The 18,590-nt window shown below is 42.0% G+C and overlaps 1 protein-coding gene across 14 annotated transcripts in view; it reads right to left on the bottom strand.

Annotated features, from left to right (window-relative positions):
- Window positions 1–18,590, bottom strand: part of ERI3 (ERI1 exoribonuclease family member 3) — a 141,076-nt gene that overhangs the window by 120,401 nt on the left and 2,085 nt on the right. For 5 of the 14 annotated variants that reach the window (XM_077149925.1, XM_077149924.1, XM_077149922.1 and 2 more), the window contains exons 2-3: window positions 18,101–18,176; window positions 6,779–7,056 (exon numbers count right to left, since the gene is read on the bottom strand). The exons of 1 other annotated variant lie outside the window; for it this stretch is intronic. In XM_077149925.1, the coding sequence (XP_077006040.1) occupies window positions 6,779–7,033 (255 nt within the window). In that variant the 5' untranslated portion in view covers window positions 7,034–7,056; window positions 18,101–18,176. Of the gene's footprint in view, window positions 1–2,221; window positions 2,247–6,606; window positions 6,738–6,778; window positions 7,057–18,100; window positions 18,177–18,590 lie in introns of those variants that run through there. 8 more of the 14 variants (XM_077149927.1, XM_077149921.1, XM_077149928.1 and 5 more) reach the window with 6 other exon arrangements.

The raw sequence follows: 18,590 nt of genomic DNA, 5'->3' as shown, positions 1-18,590 counted from the left end.
GTTAAAGTCTCCCACTCCCTCATTTTCAATATTCCCACTAACAAGCCTGCAATCAAGGTGAATCTGTTCAGACTTATGCCAGTTTATCCTGGCTTACTCTGCAAGCACCTTCTTTCATTCCTGCTGCAACAGTTCTAGAGACCTCAGGCAGACTTGGCTCTTCCCATTTTCCAAAATTTCTCATAATCCATGTGAGTGCCCTTCCCACACACTGCAAGGTGGATTGAACACTCCCCTCCTTCATGCCCCCACTGAACAAACTACTTACCTGTTTAATAGTAATTATCACTCTGTTTAATGACTGTTACATGTGTTTCTAACCTCCTTGACTATGAGCTCCCCAAGGGTAGGAATCATTTCTTCCTTGTCTTTATATTCCCAGTATTAAACACAGAGCTTGAAGTTGCAATCGAATGAGTAAAAAATGGGCCTTTTCCTTGCCTCTAAGGTGGTTGCAATGAGGTCCTCCTCATTGCTTGGCTAACTTAGTTGGTTTTGTCATGTTCAACAAAAACTTTAAAAGGCAGCTCAGTGTCACTGTTATTTTACAGGCTCTGATTTCATTCACCATTTCTCAATAGCCCTATTCTTTAGAGCTCTTCCCAACCATTAACCTTAGCCCTGTGTCTAACAAAATCTGCATTCCAACAGCTGTCTCAGCCCTGGGGAGGCCACCAGTGATAATAACAGACTTGGGAGTGGTGAGTGGGTGCCTGGAGATGCCATATGATTTGCCCTAAATTATGTGGTGGTTTTGTTACCAGTGAACCTGGTGCTGCCAAAAGAAAATTTCTGGCCCCACCCCCAGATAACACCATAGCCTAACTACATATCATTGCAGCTTGAAGGGAGAAACGCTGGGAAAGACAGAGAAGCAGTCTGAATAGAGCAAATAAACCCACCTCGTTACTGTCTCTGCTATGCCAAACACACAGGCAGCACCACCATGCTTCAGTGCTCCACTCCCCAAGATGTATATTTTACTTCTACATTGCTATGTCTGTTCCAAAAAAAGAAGGGCCCTTCAGCTTTCACATGAAGTTACAACAGGGCCAAGACCCAGACACAGCAAAGGATTGTTCCCTTTCAGGGGCACTAGTGAGGAGCCACAGTGAGAGTCAGGGGGAGGCCCATCCCTAAGAGGGACCACCAGGAAACAGCAGTCTGTGGAGGAAGACAGATTGGGGATGGGGGAAGGGCAGGGACCACATTTATGGAGGCAGAGACAAAAGGGTCTAGTGGGCTCTCCTATTCCCACCACTAACACTGGCCACCAGTAGAGGAATTCACTTACAGTGACCCTGAAAGAAGAGAGATGTTAAAGAAGAGACATAACAAAAAGGCAATAATTGGTCTGATGAGCAGAAGAAAAATTATTCTAGGAGTCAGGAGCATGTACAAGAACACTTATGGCTCACACAGTCATCATAACTCAGCCCCCTCAAGCATTTTGTGCTCTGCTTATGGTGTTAACTTTAATGTCTTAACATATAACACCATCCGCTCTAACAGAAAATACTACATACGCCAGATGAGGCTGAGTTATAGTTGCTGTGGGAAGCATAACTTTGAATTTCCTGATTTTGGTGCATTTAATCTCAACCATAATGTTATATTAACGTCGGTTTTGCATTTCATTTCCCAGTTTAAAAGAACAGTGTGAGCGCCTTCGCCTGTCGGTACCCAAAAAAATGCAGGCTGACTGGGCCCACAAGCATAGGGACCGCAACACAACAACTGGCCCTCCAGTTGAAAAGCCTGGCCCAGCCCCTCCCACTCTTGGACAAGCTATAACCAGAACAAACGAATGGGGAAGGAAGGGTAGCTTCCTTCTTTAGGGAGCTGCCTTCCTGTCCATTTGGAAATGGTAGGAACCAAGAGCAGAGAGAATAAAAAGAGCTGAATATGAAGCAAAGAACAATGTGTTATGTGTCTGTGTCGGATGGAAGCAGGGGATCCTGCCTGTGAGCCTTGAATGGAGAAGGGAATCAATATAGTTTGATTTGTAGGGATCTTAACCAATTCCCCTGTAAATGTTTCCAAAATGTCTCTCTCACAAAAGACTAATAATGATGTGCCAGCTCAAAGTCATACTGAAATCCTCCAAATGCCTCTCTTTATTCCTTCTCCTCCATGACCATCAACCCTCCCCACATCTCTCCCTCCAAAAATAACCTAGCATCTGGACAATTTTCTATGAAAGAGAAACTCCTTTACTCACAATTCTAACTCAAAATGCAGATGGAGCCTCTTCAAGGTTTCCTAAAGGAAAAAAAAAAGCCCCTGTGGACACAGACCAAACACCTCAACCCCAAAGGTCATTTTTCTCCAAAGTTAAAGGTACCTGAACATAGATGAGAAGGACAACACTTGGCAGGACTGCTGCAGAGCAGTGAGAAAAAAAGCTATGCCTGGAAATCTATGGATGGCCAGAGAGAACTCAAGGAGGGAGACAGAGAGAGGGAGGAGGGAAAGGGGAGAAAGGCAGATAGCAGCCCAGCCTTCAGTTCCCCAAATTCAGACAGCTTGGCTGTCCTCTCCCTGCCATCCCCACAGCTGAGATTACTTCCTCCTCCCCAGTGCTGTGGCCTATACTTCATTTTCCTCACTTACATTTGCTTTGATCTCCTCTGAACACTGAGGCAGGGAGAGAACTTGTTTCAAGGTTAAAGATGCACAATTAAAGATCCCACCAAAGCTTTCAGGCTGCTCCCTGGGCTTTAGGGTCACAACAACCATCACTCAGTGCACATCCAAACCAAAATGAACAACATGAACTCCTACTAGCGAGGACAAAGGAGCCACCATCCTCCTCAACCAGATAAAAATCTACCCCTATATCAGGAAACAATCCCTAAAACAAGAGAGGCACTGTATTCCTCAAATTAAGAGCCTCTAAAACATGTTAAGCCATCTAAAGTAAAATTTAAATTAAAAAAAATTTCCAATGAAAAACAGCCTCATATTTAGCCAATACCTATCATGTTAACTTGTATCAAAGCACGTAAAACAAATAAAATGAGTGTAAAAACCAAAACGTGAAAGCCTATCACTGGCACCCCAGTTTCTTCTAGCTGAATAAAATACAAAAATAAATCAAAACTGATGAGAAAATGGAAAATTCCACATTTTGTCATGTTTATAACCAATATCGTTATTCAACCAAAGACAAAAGAGCTTACATGTGTTAGTTTTTCATATGGCATTCCTTTAGGATAGTCTCAAAAAGCTGACTCAAGAGACTTCTGAAAACCAGAGATGGTGAGAAAAATGAGCCTCATGATGAACCCAGGCTAAGCCTCCCAATAAGCCCTGGCCCTAACCTTGTTTCTGCACCCTACACACCTGAGGGGTCTGGCATACTCCCATAAGAATCAGAAATGTGGTATGCAGAGGCCTCTGAGGACTGCAAGTTTCTGGGAGTGGAGAGGATGAGAGCTGGGATGGTTCTGATTCACAATTCCTACCCCACCCTCAGGAGGCAAGCAGATCTTACCCATAAGGTCTCTCTGCAAGCAGACAGCCATCAGGTCATTCTGAGAGGACACTAGGGAAGGCTGAGCTAACTTGCTCACCATATTCTACCCCTTTGACTGACTCTTCTTGAAGTTCATTCTCATCTCAAATCTCTATCTTTCCTGCTTCAGTGTAAACTCATTTCTTTTTTGTCTTTGGTAAAATGAAAAGCAAGTTATTATCTTACTCCTTGGAACAATTACTTTCCATGTGAATTTACTTAGCCTGGTCAAGAAACCAGTCACTAAACTAAATTCAATTATTTTCCCTTCTTTCTAAGTCCTAATTTGTCTCTAATGATTTGTTGTTCTTATCCTCAGCTTTTCCAATTTGCCCCTTGTGTCTTTCTTCCTTTGTTGACCAGAAGACCTAAACAGCACAACGGCTTCAATGAGAATCTGACCTATGATAACCACAGTGGAAGATGCTGTCCTAACTGGCACTGACAACTTCTTTAATCCATCCTCCAAGTTTTTCTGAATCCTATTAGGATCCTGCTACCTGAAAACTTAAAGAAAAATGAAAAAAAAAAAAGCAAAAGACTTTAGGTTGCCACTCCCCACAAGTTTCAGGTCATTTCTGATATACTGATCCCGTTCCTGAGGGTGGTCCAATGGGCAGGCCAACACAGATGTCTGGCTCCAAATTCACCTTCCTACCTGTTGATCATGCCACTGTGAAGACTTAATGAAGTCGAGATGCATTACATTTATCACTTGCCCTGGATCCACTCAAATCCATCACTATGCCACAGCAAGAACTTAGATTGATCTGACAGGATTTGCTCTTCTTCACAAACCCATGTAAGTTATTACTCAGTACCCTATGCTCTTCTAGCTGTTTACTGATTGATTATCTGACGATCGGGTCAAGTATCTTCTCTGGAATCACAGTAAACTAACAGGTCTATAATTTCCAAGATCATTCGTATTCCCCTTTTAAAGATAAGCAAGACAGCAAATGCTTCTTTCCGAGTTCTCTAAAGCAACAGCTAATGCTTTGCTAATAATGAACCAGAGCAGCCAATTCCTTAAGTGCCCTTGGAATCACATCATCAGGGTTCATTGATTCTGAAGATAATCTTTAATCAGGCTGAGCTCCTGGTAAATGGCATGAAGCCCTACCACAGCCTGGGTCTGAGGGCCTTGGTGCCTAAGTCGAGGAAGAAAGTTAGTAATACAAATGATTTGAATCTGTACTACATTACATCTTAAGCACTGGAAAAAAAATTTAAAGAACAAAAAATAAAAAGAACAATGCCCTTGAGAGAGAGTGAAAGGTGATGTTAACAGACAGACCAAATTGAGACATATATCAGGCCTCACTCTCAGGAATACTAGCAGGACCCTGTGAAGGACAAGAGAACAGAGTTACATAATTATCTGAGTTTATAATCTAACTGAAAAGATAAGAAATAAGCACACCTAAGCATAGACCAGGAAGCAGAAAATAGTAAATGGTAAATGTCATAAAGGTGGTATCAAGCCATCATGAGGGTTCAGAAGAGGGATGACTCATGCAACAGGAATGTTTTAAATTTTAGACTCAGGTCCCACCATGGTTCCTTACTAAGTGACTGAAATTTACATCAGTAGGGGAAATAACATGACACATTAAGATACAGATGCCTGATTCCCAACCTGGGGGAATCTATACAATCTAAGCTCCCAACCCACAACCAGATACACCCACCACGCCAAAAAAAATCCAATAGCTTTGGAAGGCAAAGCAGATTCTATAGCTGGTAAGGAGCAAGGGGCAGAGCTCAGAAAGCTCACAAGGTGTACTTCCTTTCATATAAAGTTCCTTCCCTTAGAACAGTCTTCTTATCCAGCTCCTGTCTTCCCAACTCTCATGAGGCCTGATTCTAATGCCCAAAGACAGAACATTCTTTAAGGGAGAATAGGAAAGAGGAAAGAGAAAGAGGAAGGTAAATGGGTTGGGGTATCTACTTGATGTAAAATAAGCTCCCATTCTAAACAGAGAGGCCCTAAGTGGAGAAAACCAACCACAAGAATTGAAGCCAGTTTATCTCTGATGAAGGCAACTCCTTCCTGACTCACAGTACCTCATGCTGAGGTCCTCTGCTCCCCCTCCGGCTACTGTCAATTGAAAGCTGCTCCCAAAGAAACATATGAGTATATCACAAAGTTACATACCCTGCTAACCCAACCTCACAGGGAAGAGTTGAAATTCTAGAATCAGGGATACCCAAGGCTCCTGAACTACTATGAACCACCAGGTCAGCCTCCAAACATTTCCCTAAAGTAAACACCAAGCACTACGATATCACCTAGCACAGGAGCCTAGTGCTGCTTGTCCAAGGCTTCCTAATGGCACTACCTTAAAAGATAAAAAGACGCAACCAAACAAATTTTCCTTTCCAACCAACTAACAATGGATACTTGTTCAGGTTATCTAATGTGCATAACAAACACTCCCAAAACACAATGGCTTAAAACATCAATAATCATTTATTACCTCACACACTTTCTGTGAGTCAGGAAATGAGAAGTAGCTTGACTGGCTGATTCTGGCTCAGGGTCTCTCCTGAGGTTGAAGTAACATGATCACTGAGGCTGTAGTCATCATTCACATGGCTAGTCATCTGAAGGCTTGACTGGGACTAGAAGATCTACTTCTAAGTTGCTCACTCACATGGCTAGCAAGCTTTTGGCCAGAAACCTCGATTTCTATACACAAGTCCCTCTCCACAGGACTGCTTGAGTGTCTTCATAATATGGCGGCTAGCTTCTCCCAGAGCAAGTGACCCAAGAGAACAAGACAGACTGCAATGCTTTTTATGACTTAGGCTTAGAAGTCACACAGTTTCTTCCACAGTATGCTATCGATTCATTGTGGGAGGGGACTATCACAGGTGTGAATACCAGGAGGTAAGAAGGATCATTGGGGGTCCCCTTAGAGGCTAGCTACCACAGTACTCATTAAAGAAGCAACAGGAGAAGGAAAAAGCAGAGAGAAAGGAGAAAGGAAAGATGGGAGAGAAGGAAATACTTTGATTCCCCAAAGCTGAGACCAGAGAGAAACACTGTAACCCCAGTTGTTCCCAGAGACCCTTCTTAGGTCTACCTTGTATTGGCATGCCTGAACCAAGTCCTACTTCCTAGGCAGGACCTTCAGATGAGTAGCAAAAAGTCAAGAAAACATGAGAAAGCTCCTCTGGGTCCTAGGAAGCAAGACTTATCCTCCCTCCCTCCTTCTGCCCACCCCACCTTTTCTGAAGCAATGATGCAACGATTACCTGAGGATGAATCTGTGGCTTGTCACACGTAGCCTCAAAGTCCAGCACTAAAAAGTAGTGATACCTCTGGGGAGGGAAGGACACCATTGCCGCCATGGATGCGCCAAAGCCGTGAGCCGCCAGCTTTCTGGTGGATATGGAGCAGAACTCCGGAACACCACAGGGAGAAAACAAGTGGGAGCCCAGCACTTTTCTTGCTCTTGAAAGTAAATATGAAGAAAATCGAGCTGCTCCAGTCTGTAAAGGTGCTAGCATTGAACATCCAGAAGCATCTAAAACTTAGGGGAGGATAGTTAAAGGAAAAAAAAAAGAACAGAGAGCCTGGGTTACTCCCCTCCCACTGTGGCCCTTTTCCACCCAGTCTTCAGGAATATCCACACAACATGAACTGCTTCCCAGTGTTTCTGGGCCCCTTTTCTAAATCATAGTATTCATTACTGAAGTTCAAGACCCTAATACCAGCACCTGCAGCATTATTACAGCTCTGAGTCTCCCAGATCATTCTCAAAACAATGTGCAGCCCTGGCCTTCATCTATAAATGGAGCTCTAAAGTTCAAAAGAAAAAAAGAAAAATTCTGTGGTAATTTCTCAGGTGGCAACAGTTAACATTAAAGCTAAGGGTCCCAAAGTAGCATGAGGTGACCCAGTTGCACAATCAGTCCCTAGAGTTAAGTAGACTCAAACAAACAGTGGGAAATGCCCAAGGATCTCTCCTCAACACCTTACAAGCCGAGCCATTTGCCCCCAGCTCTCCTATCTGTACTTAACCCTACCTCCACATACCCTCCATTCTCCCAACGTGAAACCAGACAAAGACAATGACAATGCTCATGGTACTCTGGTGAGGCCCCAACCCCCACGCTAGCAAGGGGCACCCTGGGGGAATGAACAAAGCCAGGAGAGCACAGCTGGCAACAGCCTTAGGCCTCACAGTTGCTGCCTTTAGACTCACTCTCTTCTAGAGGCCCTGACGATTGCAGGACTTTTTTTTAAATAGGGAAGCAAAAGAGAAAACCCAGATGTGCCAGTAATGGGAGCATTTGCTGCAAGTCTAGTAAAGTTTTCTGAGTGAACATGTGCAAAAAATAATAATAATAATAAAAGGTTTGAATCACTTTTCCTTTAACAGTTTTTCCTTTAAATTTGCAGAACGTCTGCTCCTCAGAGCTAACCAAATATAAAAATCAAAGTCCAAAATTTTACTCACAAATAACTCAAGATTTCTAAAAAGAAAAATAAAAGGAACAAAGCAGAAATTTTGTGTTTTCCTTCTAAACCAACACTCAAATTTCTCTCAACCTTAATCCTCAAAGTCAAACAAGAAATCTCAGAGTTCAATATAGAAAGGGCCATAGTTTATGTCTTCTAAAAGACCATTCCAACAGAATGAAAAGCTTGCTTCTGAATGGGCTGTAAATAGGCACCAAGCTCCTTCCACATAGGGTAGAGGGGATAGCACCCGGAGAAACCCAGAACATACTCAAAGAAAACGAGGTCACTCCTACCTGAGGTGACATGGGTAATAACAGGTATCACTTCTCTTCCCAAATCTTCCCACAGTGCCTATGCTTCCCACCTTTCAAACAGAATGGTGTTCTGTGCATATTTGTTAGGATGCTAGTGTGTATCCTCAATTTCCCTATCCCTACAGTGAGATTCTATGAAGATTCACTGGCGCTAAAACTGAAAGGAATGTTAAATTCTTTGTGGATTGTATACAAGCATAGCAATTGTTTCCACCATTGCTTTATAGCCTCTCCAAAAATGCAGCCAAAATACTTCAGCCCAGGGTAGACAAAGGCTGGCTTAAGTTTCATCATGGAATTCCTTGGAAAGGCAAAAGTCCCAATGTCCCTTTGGAAGTAAATATTTAAAGTAACCCCTCACATCATCCACTCCTGAACAGTACCAGAAGTCTTGCTGTGATTATCCAATCTGCTCAGATTATCCATTCTAATTCGGATCCAAAGTCCCTGAGGGCCTGAGAATTCTTCTCTTAAAACGCAAAAATCAGGCCATGCTTAAGAACTTCTGTCAGTCTTAGTGTTCTCCAATGTGTATATACATTTTTCATAGTCTTATACAGTCAACACACTCAATATTTATTGAGCCACCTGGCCAAGCCTAGATCTCCATGCTCCGGACCTATAAATCCAATAATGTGTAAGGCAGTCTCAGAGAATAACATCAATGTCACCTGCATCACTAGAATTCTCTGACCTCTCCATATATATATCCTATCCCCTTCCCCAGACAACACATTCATGGCCAGGCATCCTCTTACCTGAAGGCCTCACTTTCTTACCTGATTTCACCCACATCAAAAAGCCACTCCTAAAAAAAAAAAAAGCCTCTCCTGTAGGAAGTCTTGAGAGTGGACATTAGGAGACCAGGCCACCAAATGTCATCAGTCACTGAGTTCCATACTTCCAATAACCAAATTCAAATGCTCAAGTTAAGAAAGAGACAGCAGCTTTTCCTCCTCCCTTTCTGAACAATTCAATCTTAATGCTACTAGGTGTAGCAGAGTAAGGAAAGTCTCCAGTCGGAGTGGGAAGAGCCAGCAGGCTCTGTGTAGGGGGTGGGTCAAAGCCCAAGCAGGGTGAGGAGGGCATCCACATGGGGGTGTAGGAGATGGCATTCTGACGTGCCAAGTCATGAGAAGGATAAAGGTACTCATGATGGTGAAAGAGCAGCTCATGGGAGATTAGTTATGCACAGGGGATTGATCAAAGAAGTAGATATATTAAAGGTAATGGGAACCAGGCTTCTCACTGACAGGGAGAGAAATTAAAACATGGAAAGGGAGAAAATTAGAATGAACTCTGTGGTATTGGATTGGAATTGGAGATAACAGTATGAACTTATGTTTTCTGATATAGATAAGATAAATGTAAATGCATAGATTTTTTTATTTATTTATGTACAAATATACACACTCATGCATATATATATGTTCTAGCTCTATCTGTACTAAAGGGCCTGGGATCAACTACACTTCAATAGCAGTGAGCATACCTACTACCCATTTACATTAAATAACATTCTCCACTAAAAACAACCAGGGCTCCTTGGAGAAATGGCTAATTCCAGGGCCAACGAAAGGAAAATACAAGATAAGCCTGGAACACATGCTCGTGCCAGAAAGCAAGGAAGTACTCAAAGAATGATGGGGACATGTCAAAAGGACACAGAAGCCAGCCTGAAGGGCCTCCCACTGGCCAAATAGGGAACAATATAAGCTTCAAGATAAATAGTGATAGTAATGGATAGTAATGCACTGAATAAAATAGGAAACCATGAGTCCATAGATATTAATTAAAATTTTATGAATGATATTTACATAGTTTCAAAGTATCTACCCATTAATTAGAACGGGGGTGGGAGGTGGGGGAGTAGGAATTTTACAATGGAGAGGCCTGGCAGACACCACCTTAATCAAGTGATCAAAATGAACATCATTAATAATGGAATAAATCAAAATCATGCACCACCTGATAGGATGCAATGAGAGCAACTAAGTAAAATTTCTGTGATATCCCTGCCAAAGATGCATACCCTGAATCTAACCAACCATGAGAAAATATCAAACAAACCCTAATTGAGGGAAGTCTACACAATCACCAGCCTATAAGCTTCCCAAGTATCAAGGTCATGAACATAAGAAACATTTACTGAGGAAAATCTAAAGGAGACTAAGGAGACTTGATAACCAAACGCAAGGCATGATTCTAAACTGGATCCTTTTGCTACAAAGGACATTACTGGAACAAATGGCAAAACTTAAATGGGATTTGAGGACTAGATGGAGGTATTGTATCAATATTAATTTCCTGATTTTGATGGTTCTATTAGGACAATGTCCTTGTTTGTAGAAATACAAAGTATTCAGACCAGGGGAATGACGCATAAGGTCAGCAACTTAACTCTCAAATGTTCAGGAAAAAAAAATTTTTATACTGTACTTTCAACTTTTATGTAAATTCGGGCTGTTTCAAACTTTTTAAAGATCATTTCTAAAAAATCTATGTGTAATTGATAAAAAAAAAAAAGAAAGAAACTGAGAGCAAACAGTATGTGACGGAATTTTCTCCCTGTACTACAACTACATGCAGACTGCCGGCTCTCCTTGGCCACTCAAAGTATCTCTCACCCAAACAGTCTCACTCTATCCAGCTAAGTCTCCAACAGAAGCACCCCCACTCCATGCCCGCCTCAATAGGCACTCCTGTCACCATCACAGCCTTCCCGAAAAACACCTTTGCACTCCCTGCAGAAGCATCCCAACTGCCCTAGTAGTCCTTGGCATCGTAGGGCTTTCCCTTTTCTACTGATGTCTTTTTGCTTTAGTCACAAGTTTGCAAAATATGTCTATAACATCAAGTGGGGCTTTAAGTATCTAGTTGAGGGACAAAACTCAAACAAAACAGTATATGAGTCTGTGTATTTCTGTAAACTATCTTTCATCAAAGATTAAGATTCATGCACATTTATTCTCAGACATTATTTAACTTCTCCTAGCAAAACCTGGTAGCAAATAGTCTATGACAAGGAGGAAAATGAATGATTCTCTCCTCAAAATAAGAGACCAACCCAATGGGAAGAGGGGAGGGATAAATACAGAGGGGACTACCGCAGTGCCAGCCCGATTTGGAGAAACAGGTCTGTACCACAGCCTCTGGAGGACGGTCTCTGTGCAGAATATTTACACAATAGACACCAATAGCTCCTCTGCAGCCATTACTGTCTATCAGGTAAATAACGCATGTGCCAAAACACACATTTAATGAGGGAAATAATATGCCTTTATAAAAAGACTCAATCTGTATTTACCTGAGAGACCAAAGAAGCACCAAATCACCAGATTAGTGGAACCACAGAGGAGTCATTCTGGTTTCTTGGGTAAATAGACATTTTATAGCCTTCCATTACTGGAGGGAGAAGGGAGGGCGAAGGAAGGGGCTGTCCTCTAATATCCACATTACACAGGCCAGGGGAGCCTGGGGATGGGAAAGAAGAGAAGCCCACCATATTTCATGTGGTCTACTCCAACCCTACCTTAAAAACCACATATACTTGGAATTTCTGAAGGACAGTGTGGATTTGTACCATTCCTGGATTTAATCCATTTCATTAAAAGCCAGCATGGGCAGGGAGGGTATATTCCAAAGAAACTCATATGATGCACCAGAAGTGGGTTCTAAGTCCAGCTGACTAAAAGCACCTGGCACCACTACAGCTGCAGCTGTCTCAGCTCCTAGCCTGACCTGTAAAATCATATAGTCTTCAGGCACCTGAGCCACACCTACAACATCAAAGAACTCATTAACAACTCTCTGGAAGTCACCCAGTCAAAGGTTTTGTCTTAGACGACTAAAAATAGCCTGGGAAAAATATAAATAAACTGTATGCCTTCAAAAGCTTCATCTTCAATCTAATAAATGCATCTTCACTGTGAAAATGACAGACTGTCAAAGGTGAAAAAACCTTAAGAGGCTACACAGTCCAGCCAGAAAGAAAAACAAGCCCCAGAAAGAGAAATGGATTTGCCCAAATTCACACAGTAACTTTGAGTAAGAACAGGACCCAAAGCTCCCCACTTTCAGGCCAAGGCCTCTGGCCACTCACTGCTCCAGCACAAGGGGCAGCCATCCCCCAAGCTTCTCTGCAGCTACACAATGGAGGCCAGGCCTTTGGCCTGACGTCTTGTCTAGTCTGCTAAAGGTTAGAGGCTGGAGACAAAACAAAGCTTGGCACATGCTGGGGCCTCTATCTGACCTCCTAATGGCTTAAAAGTGGAATGGAGGGCGGTGCAATGGTGGCTCAGTGGCAGAATTCCTGCCTGCCACCCGGAGACCCAGGTTTGACTCCTAGTACCTGTGCATGTTAAAAAAAAAAAAAGTGGAATGCAAGCAGGAACTTTCAAACTAGATTCTCACCTCAACAAACCATTCCCCTCCTCTCTACAGCCTGTCACTGCCTCAGCCTGTGGCTGATGCTGCTACTGTTCCCAGGACAGGGCTAGGGAGAGTTCCTCAACATTAGAAACAGTTGTTAGTCCCAAACTATCAGTAGAGCTAAAAGCCTTCAGGAACACCAAATACTGACAGCAACATCACAGGTCACAATTGATTGGCCTGTCTCAGCAGCTCAAAGCAACATATTAAAAAGAAATAACTGTTTGTGTCTGCTGTTTGCTAACCCATCAGTCACACCCAGTAGTTTGGGCAGAATCCTTCCGGAGGCCACAGCTGGAGAACATCTCATTGCAAGGCCCTACAAGTCAACTGTAACCCATCACATACCAGAGGGGTAAAGACTTGTTTCCTAACACGCCATAAACAGGCTAGAGTTGGAGAGAGGTGAGAGCATGGTACCCTAGTACCTTTAAGCACCTCCCATATTGCAGATAGCATCTGACCCCAGAAGACAGGGGCCCAGAACTGTTCAAGCACCTCTCATACCCCTGCTTCCAAGATGGAGAACTGGCAAAGTTAGGAGTCATATAGTCATAGTACACATAATGCACTAGTATTAGTCAAACCTAGGTTCAAATTCTGGCTTCACCATGTATTCTTTATAATAATAGTACTTCCCTCTTTGGTGGTTATGCATTTCAATCATATGATGTATATAAAGTGCTATGTGCAATACCTGGCACATACTAGCACTCAATAAATGGAAGCTATTGTTGTGAATAAATGAGAAAGAGGAAAGGGAAAATCTCCCATAAACCAGGCACTGTACTGGTGACTTATTTTATCTCATTTAATTCTCCCAACTGTCAACCAAAATGGGTCATAGGATTCCCATTTTACAGATGAAGAAACTAAGGCTCAAAGGTGCTCAACACTTTGGGCTTCTGCTTTCCACTCCATGCCTGATGGCCCTCATTACCCACTTGACTTGACGCCCCCATCAGCCACAGGGCTGAAATGCGAATCAACCTAAGTAAAGTGAGACTTTAACTAAAAGTAACTCAACCATAAGCAATAATTGGGCTTCTGTAAATCATCCAAATTTGTTTTCATAATAATGATAAATTTTTATATTTTAAAAAGAAAATCAAATCACACCCCTTGGCACAAGTTGCAGAAACAGCAAGGGGTACTTGGATTAACACAACTGCAGGACAAGGAACTCAAAGTCTCTTGTCAAATACAACTCCAGAAGAACAAATCTCCCAGTGGAGAAACTGGCAGGAGGCAGGGTTACAACCAGCTCTTGCTCAGGTTTCCGAATGTGACATTTCCCTTTACAAATCTGTGCTTTGGCAAGTGCTCCTCCCTCTGTTTTCAAACATACTTGACCTATTTTTCACCAAATGATTGCTCCATCTTCAAATTCCAGCTCAAACCTCTCCTGTTTAATAGCTTCCTCTGCTACCCCCTCATAAAGTTAATTGTTTAAGTGTGGTCCAGTAGAATGGTTTATTCTTATTTCATAACTTTTCTCTCACTATATTAGAAGATTTTAGATTTCTGTTTCTCCTACTTCCAGTAATTTTCAGGCAGTCAGAGGTGAAGGATGGTAGGCAGCAAGTATGTATGTGTATATAAAAATATATTTGACATGAAATTTGACTTGTTTCCTGTCAAACATTTTAAGGCATTTTGAAATTTCATGTAACATTAAAGAAGATCATGGGATTTGTCTCTTAACATTTTTTTATTGTGATTTGTCTTTTAACATTTTTTTATTGTGAAATACAACATATATACAAAAAGTAATAAATTTCCAAGGAATTTGTCTTTTTATCTAAATGGTGCAAGAGTTTTAAAAGTCTGAGAAACAACAAGCTAGACTTAAATCCTTAAAGGCAAAGGCCATGTCTTACTCATTTCTGTAAGCCCAGTGCACAGCACATGCCCAGGTTCAAACTAAGTGAGAGCAAATGTCTGCTGAATGGATTAACATGCCCAAAGTCACAATGCCAAGCACTCTGGAATCAGAAAATGCCAGAATAGAGCAGAGCCCTAAGTACTCCTTCTCTCTCCTTCCTCCTAGCCCACTCCACAGTATCTTCCCCAGTTTAAAGGGGGTGAGGGGGGGGGCATTGTCTTAGAAGCGGAATACTATTAAAAGGATTAATTTAGGGACCAGTGTTTGGACTGTCACATCCAATCACTACCCACAGATCTACAGCTTCCCAAATCAGGCTCTTGCAAAGAGGAATCAATTGCAAGGACACAGAGGGTCTGAACAGGCATACTAATGGCTTCCTGAGGTGCCAGCGGCCAGCTCTGACACTCCCATAAATTATCCGTCTTTTGATTTTACCTGTAGCTGTGGGGCACAAGGCACAATTCTGAACATAAAGCAATCCCTCGTAACCCAAGGCTCCCCAGGAATGTCCCCAAAGGAGAACAGGCTGAAAACAATGGCCCAAAGGGAATATGCTTCCCAAACAGGTCCGGTCCTAGCAGTCATCAATTAAAACCCAACAGGACCAACTAGATAAAGTGGGACCCAAATTAAGCCTAGCAGATCTAGACAAGGCATGTATCAGACTGCAGTTCTGCCACGACTACTCATCTCTCACTAAGGGAAGAGAAATCACATCAATAAACTAACACAATTTCATCTGGAGACAAATCTGCTCTAGCTCTGACAGCCCTTCACAGCCTGACCTCAGGCAACTCAACCTCTCTGGGCCTCAGTTTCCTCACAATGGTAGCAGAGACAATAATGCTGACCATCTGACCCATTTCCCAGAGTGCTGGTAAAAAGTAATAAAAAAAACATTTGAAAGACACTTTACAAAGATCTAGGGCCACAAGGATGGCAACATTAATAAATCACACCAAACAGACAGGGAGGAATGGCTGGTCACACTTTGGTGAATTTCTATTGGGAAGCTGCTCACTCAATTCGCTTCACTGATGGCGTTGGGGCTAAGGTCTGCCCTGATGAAAGTTCTAGGATTCTGGATGGGACTCCTGTTGTCTGAAAATTTTCCATTACAACAGTGGTGTCTTGCTTCAGTTGTAACTTTCTCCTGGCTGCTGGTTATCACCACCAGGAGTTATGCTTCTATCATAGGGTCACAATGACAACTGTGAAGACCCAAAACAAACTAAGCCAAAGACCAAGTCTTTGCCAGTCATTGGCAACTTGAAAAATAATTATGTCAAATACTATTAGTAATACAAGTAATCAAGATAAATCCTAAGAGCTTTATATATTATCTCACTAAATCCTTTAACCAACCCTATGAAGTTAATCCCATTATTTTATTTTACAGATGAGGGAAATGAAGCTCAGAGGGTAAGACACTTGCCCAAGGTCACATAAATACTATTATCAAAAACCTATAGGCTTCCCCTCAGCCATGCAAGTATACTGGGGCTTGAAGGTGGAAGAAAGGAAAGGGAAAGAGCAGAAACAGGACTCTTTGCTCTAACCTATTCATTGGACACTCAACGAATACTTTATTTGGTCCCTGTACCTGATATATGCCATCCTACCTGAACTGGGAGACATTCTACAAACGAGGAAAAGGTTATCAGTTCGCTACATGCAAGAAACGAAGAAACTGAGTAGGACATATAGAAAAGGAAGACAATTCACTGGAAAGCTTAAGAAAATGGGTCCTCCTCCATGTATATAGCTCAAGAAGTTAAAAGCAATTGACACTAAGAGCCCTTAGTCCAAGAATTCCAACCAAGGCTCCATCTATTCCATATTTCCTTCACCAACCCCCTTTAATTCATCCTACACCAACTTCCCCCTGTCAACATCTTTTCCAGTCTGTGAAACAGGAGCTGGTTTCTCCAATAAATCATTTGATAGACATCCTTTAAGCTCCAATAGATGGCCAGGAAATTAGTAAAGAAAACCAGTATACACATTTACACAAAGATTAAGTTATACTCAATTTTTAAGGGTCACTATACTACTACAAAGGGGGAAATATAAGATGCTGCCAATGTAACTGTCACAACCTCCTCACCTGTCTCTCAGCCTTCAGTATTGTCCCCTCCAATCCATTCTTCACAATAAATGAGAACAAACTTTCTAAAGCACAAATCTAATGTCAGTCTCACTTAAAACCTTTTAATGGCTCCTTATTGCTCTTAGGATACTTTAATCCAGGAGTCAGAAAACTACAATCGACATGTCAAATTCAGCTCAGGACATATTTTTATAAATAAAATTTAACCAGAACACAGCCAATGCTTATTCATTTACATACTGTCATTTACTACATAATAACCCTATTATACAGAGTTATTATATAATAGAGTTGAATAGTTGTGACGGAGGCCCACAAAGTCTAAATATTTACTATCTGGCTTTTACAGAAAAAGTTTGCTTATCAATCCCCTACTCTCAGTCTAATTTTAAGACTTTATAAAGGCCCTGGCTTCTGCCTAACTTTCCAGCTTCATTTCTCACCATAGCCCCCTGCCAACTAAACATTCCACGTTTCAAGTACACTACAATTTCTGAAACTCAACAAGACTCTAACCTTCACAGCTAGATTTCTGAAACTCAACAAGACTTTAACCTTCACACCTAGTCCTTCATCTCTTGATCTAATTCTAGGCAAGGAGATTACTTCTGAGAAGTCTTCCCTGAGCCCACCAGTCTGGGTTAGGGACCGTTTGAAGTACTCCCAAAACACCTACGCTTCTCCTGCTATAGCACTCTCAGATTGACTGTAACTGCCTCTTTACTATATGTTTCTCCAATGAATCTGTTAGTCCTTCAGTGTTGGAGACAGTGTCGATTTTGTTTACCACTACAATCCCAGCATCTAGCAAAGTACATGGCTCTTAGCAGGGTCTCACTAAGTACTTATTAAACAAATGGCCCCACCATCCTTGGATATCAATCTTGACGCAGAGTCCATCTTTTTAGCTACAGTATTTGATCCTTATAAAAATGGAGATAGGCTGCGATTAATCATCCACCCAAAGGTGGCCCACAACTCAAATCAAACCAAGATCCCTAAGGCCTTGGTCAAATGCATTATATCCAAAAGCCAAATGATTGTGTTTCCTCCTATTGTCTTCAGATGTATATTCTCAGAACTGTTCTGGTTCTTCCATTCTGAGCCTAAAGGAGTATCCATGACATGCCCATAAAGAAATCATGACAGAACTGAGAGTCTGGATTCCCCATCTAACTCTTACCACTTCATATAGACTTTGGATACATTTCAATAGGCTTTGAACAAATGTAGCCTTATCAGAAGAAGCTACAGAAAAATACAATCTGTACCTATTCCCCCACCTTCCATCCCGTACCCCCCACAAAGCCCAAATACCCAGAGAGAAGAAGTCAAGCCAAACTTGACCATGCAATAGGATTCTCACCTCTTCTTACTTCGAAGATGCCAAGACTGGCAGCTGGGGATGCCGAATGTTCTGTGAGAGCTGGAAAGCCCCAATGCTGTGGATAAATATACATTTCTGCAACGAGTCTATTTCAATATAAAGGACCAAATCCCCATAGGGCTGCTGTTTTAAACAATTTCAGGACCAACTGCACCTCAAACTCCAAACCTCAAACAACCCTGGGATAACAACTATCTACGTGGAAGGACAGTGCCTCTACAGAGCTTTCAGAAACAACTAGTGCTAATTTGTTTTAGGAATGACAAATTTCATGTTCTGGAGTGGCATATTTTTGTTCCTAAGGAGGCTTACCACCTAGAAACACTAAACATTTACTATTATTTGAGCTTGGACTGAGAAAAAATGGTCATGAAGTTGTGACTCCCTGGGTAATCCCAGACCCCTAATCTAATTGAGTAAAGCTAACAATATCCACAACTCAGGGAAGTAAGCTAGGCCAGAATTGGGG

Source organism: Tamandua tetradactyla, chromosome 2 (assembly GCF_023851605.1).
Source record: "Tamandua tetradactyla isolate mTamTet1 chromosome 2, mTamTet1.pri, whole genome shotgun sequence".
Taxonomy (NCBI): domain Eukaryota; kingdom Metazoa; phylum Chordata; class Mammalia; order Pilosa; family Myrmecophagidae; genus Tamandua; species Tamandua tetradactyla.
Note: the sequence above shows the minus strand (reverse complement) of the source record. Positions and strands in the feature narration are given on the sequence as shown.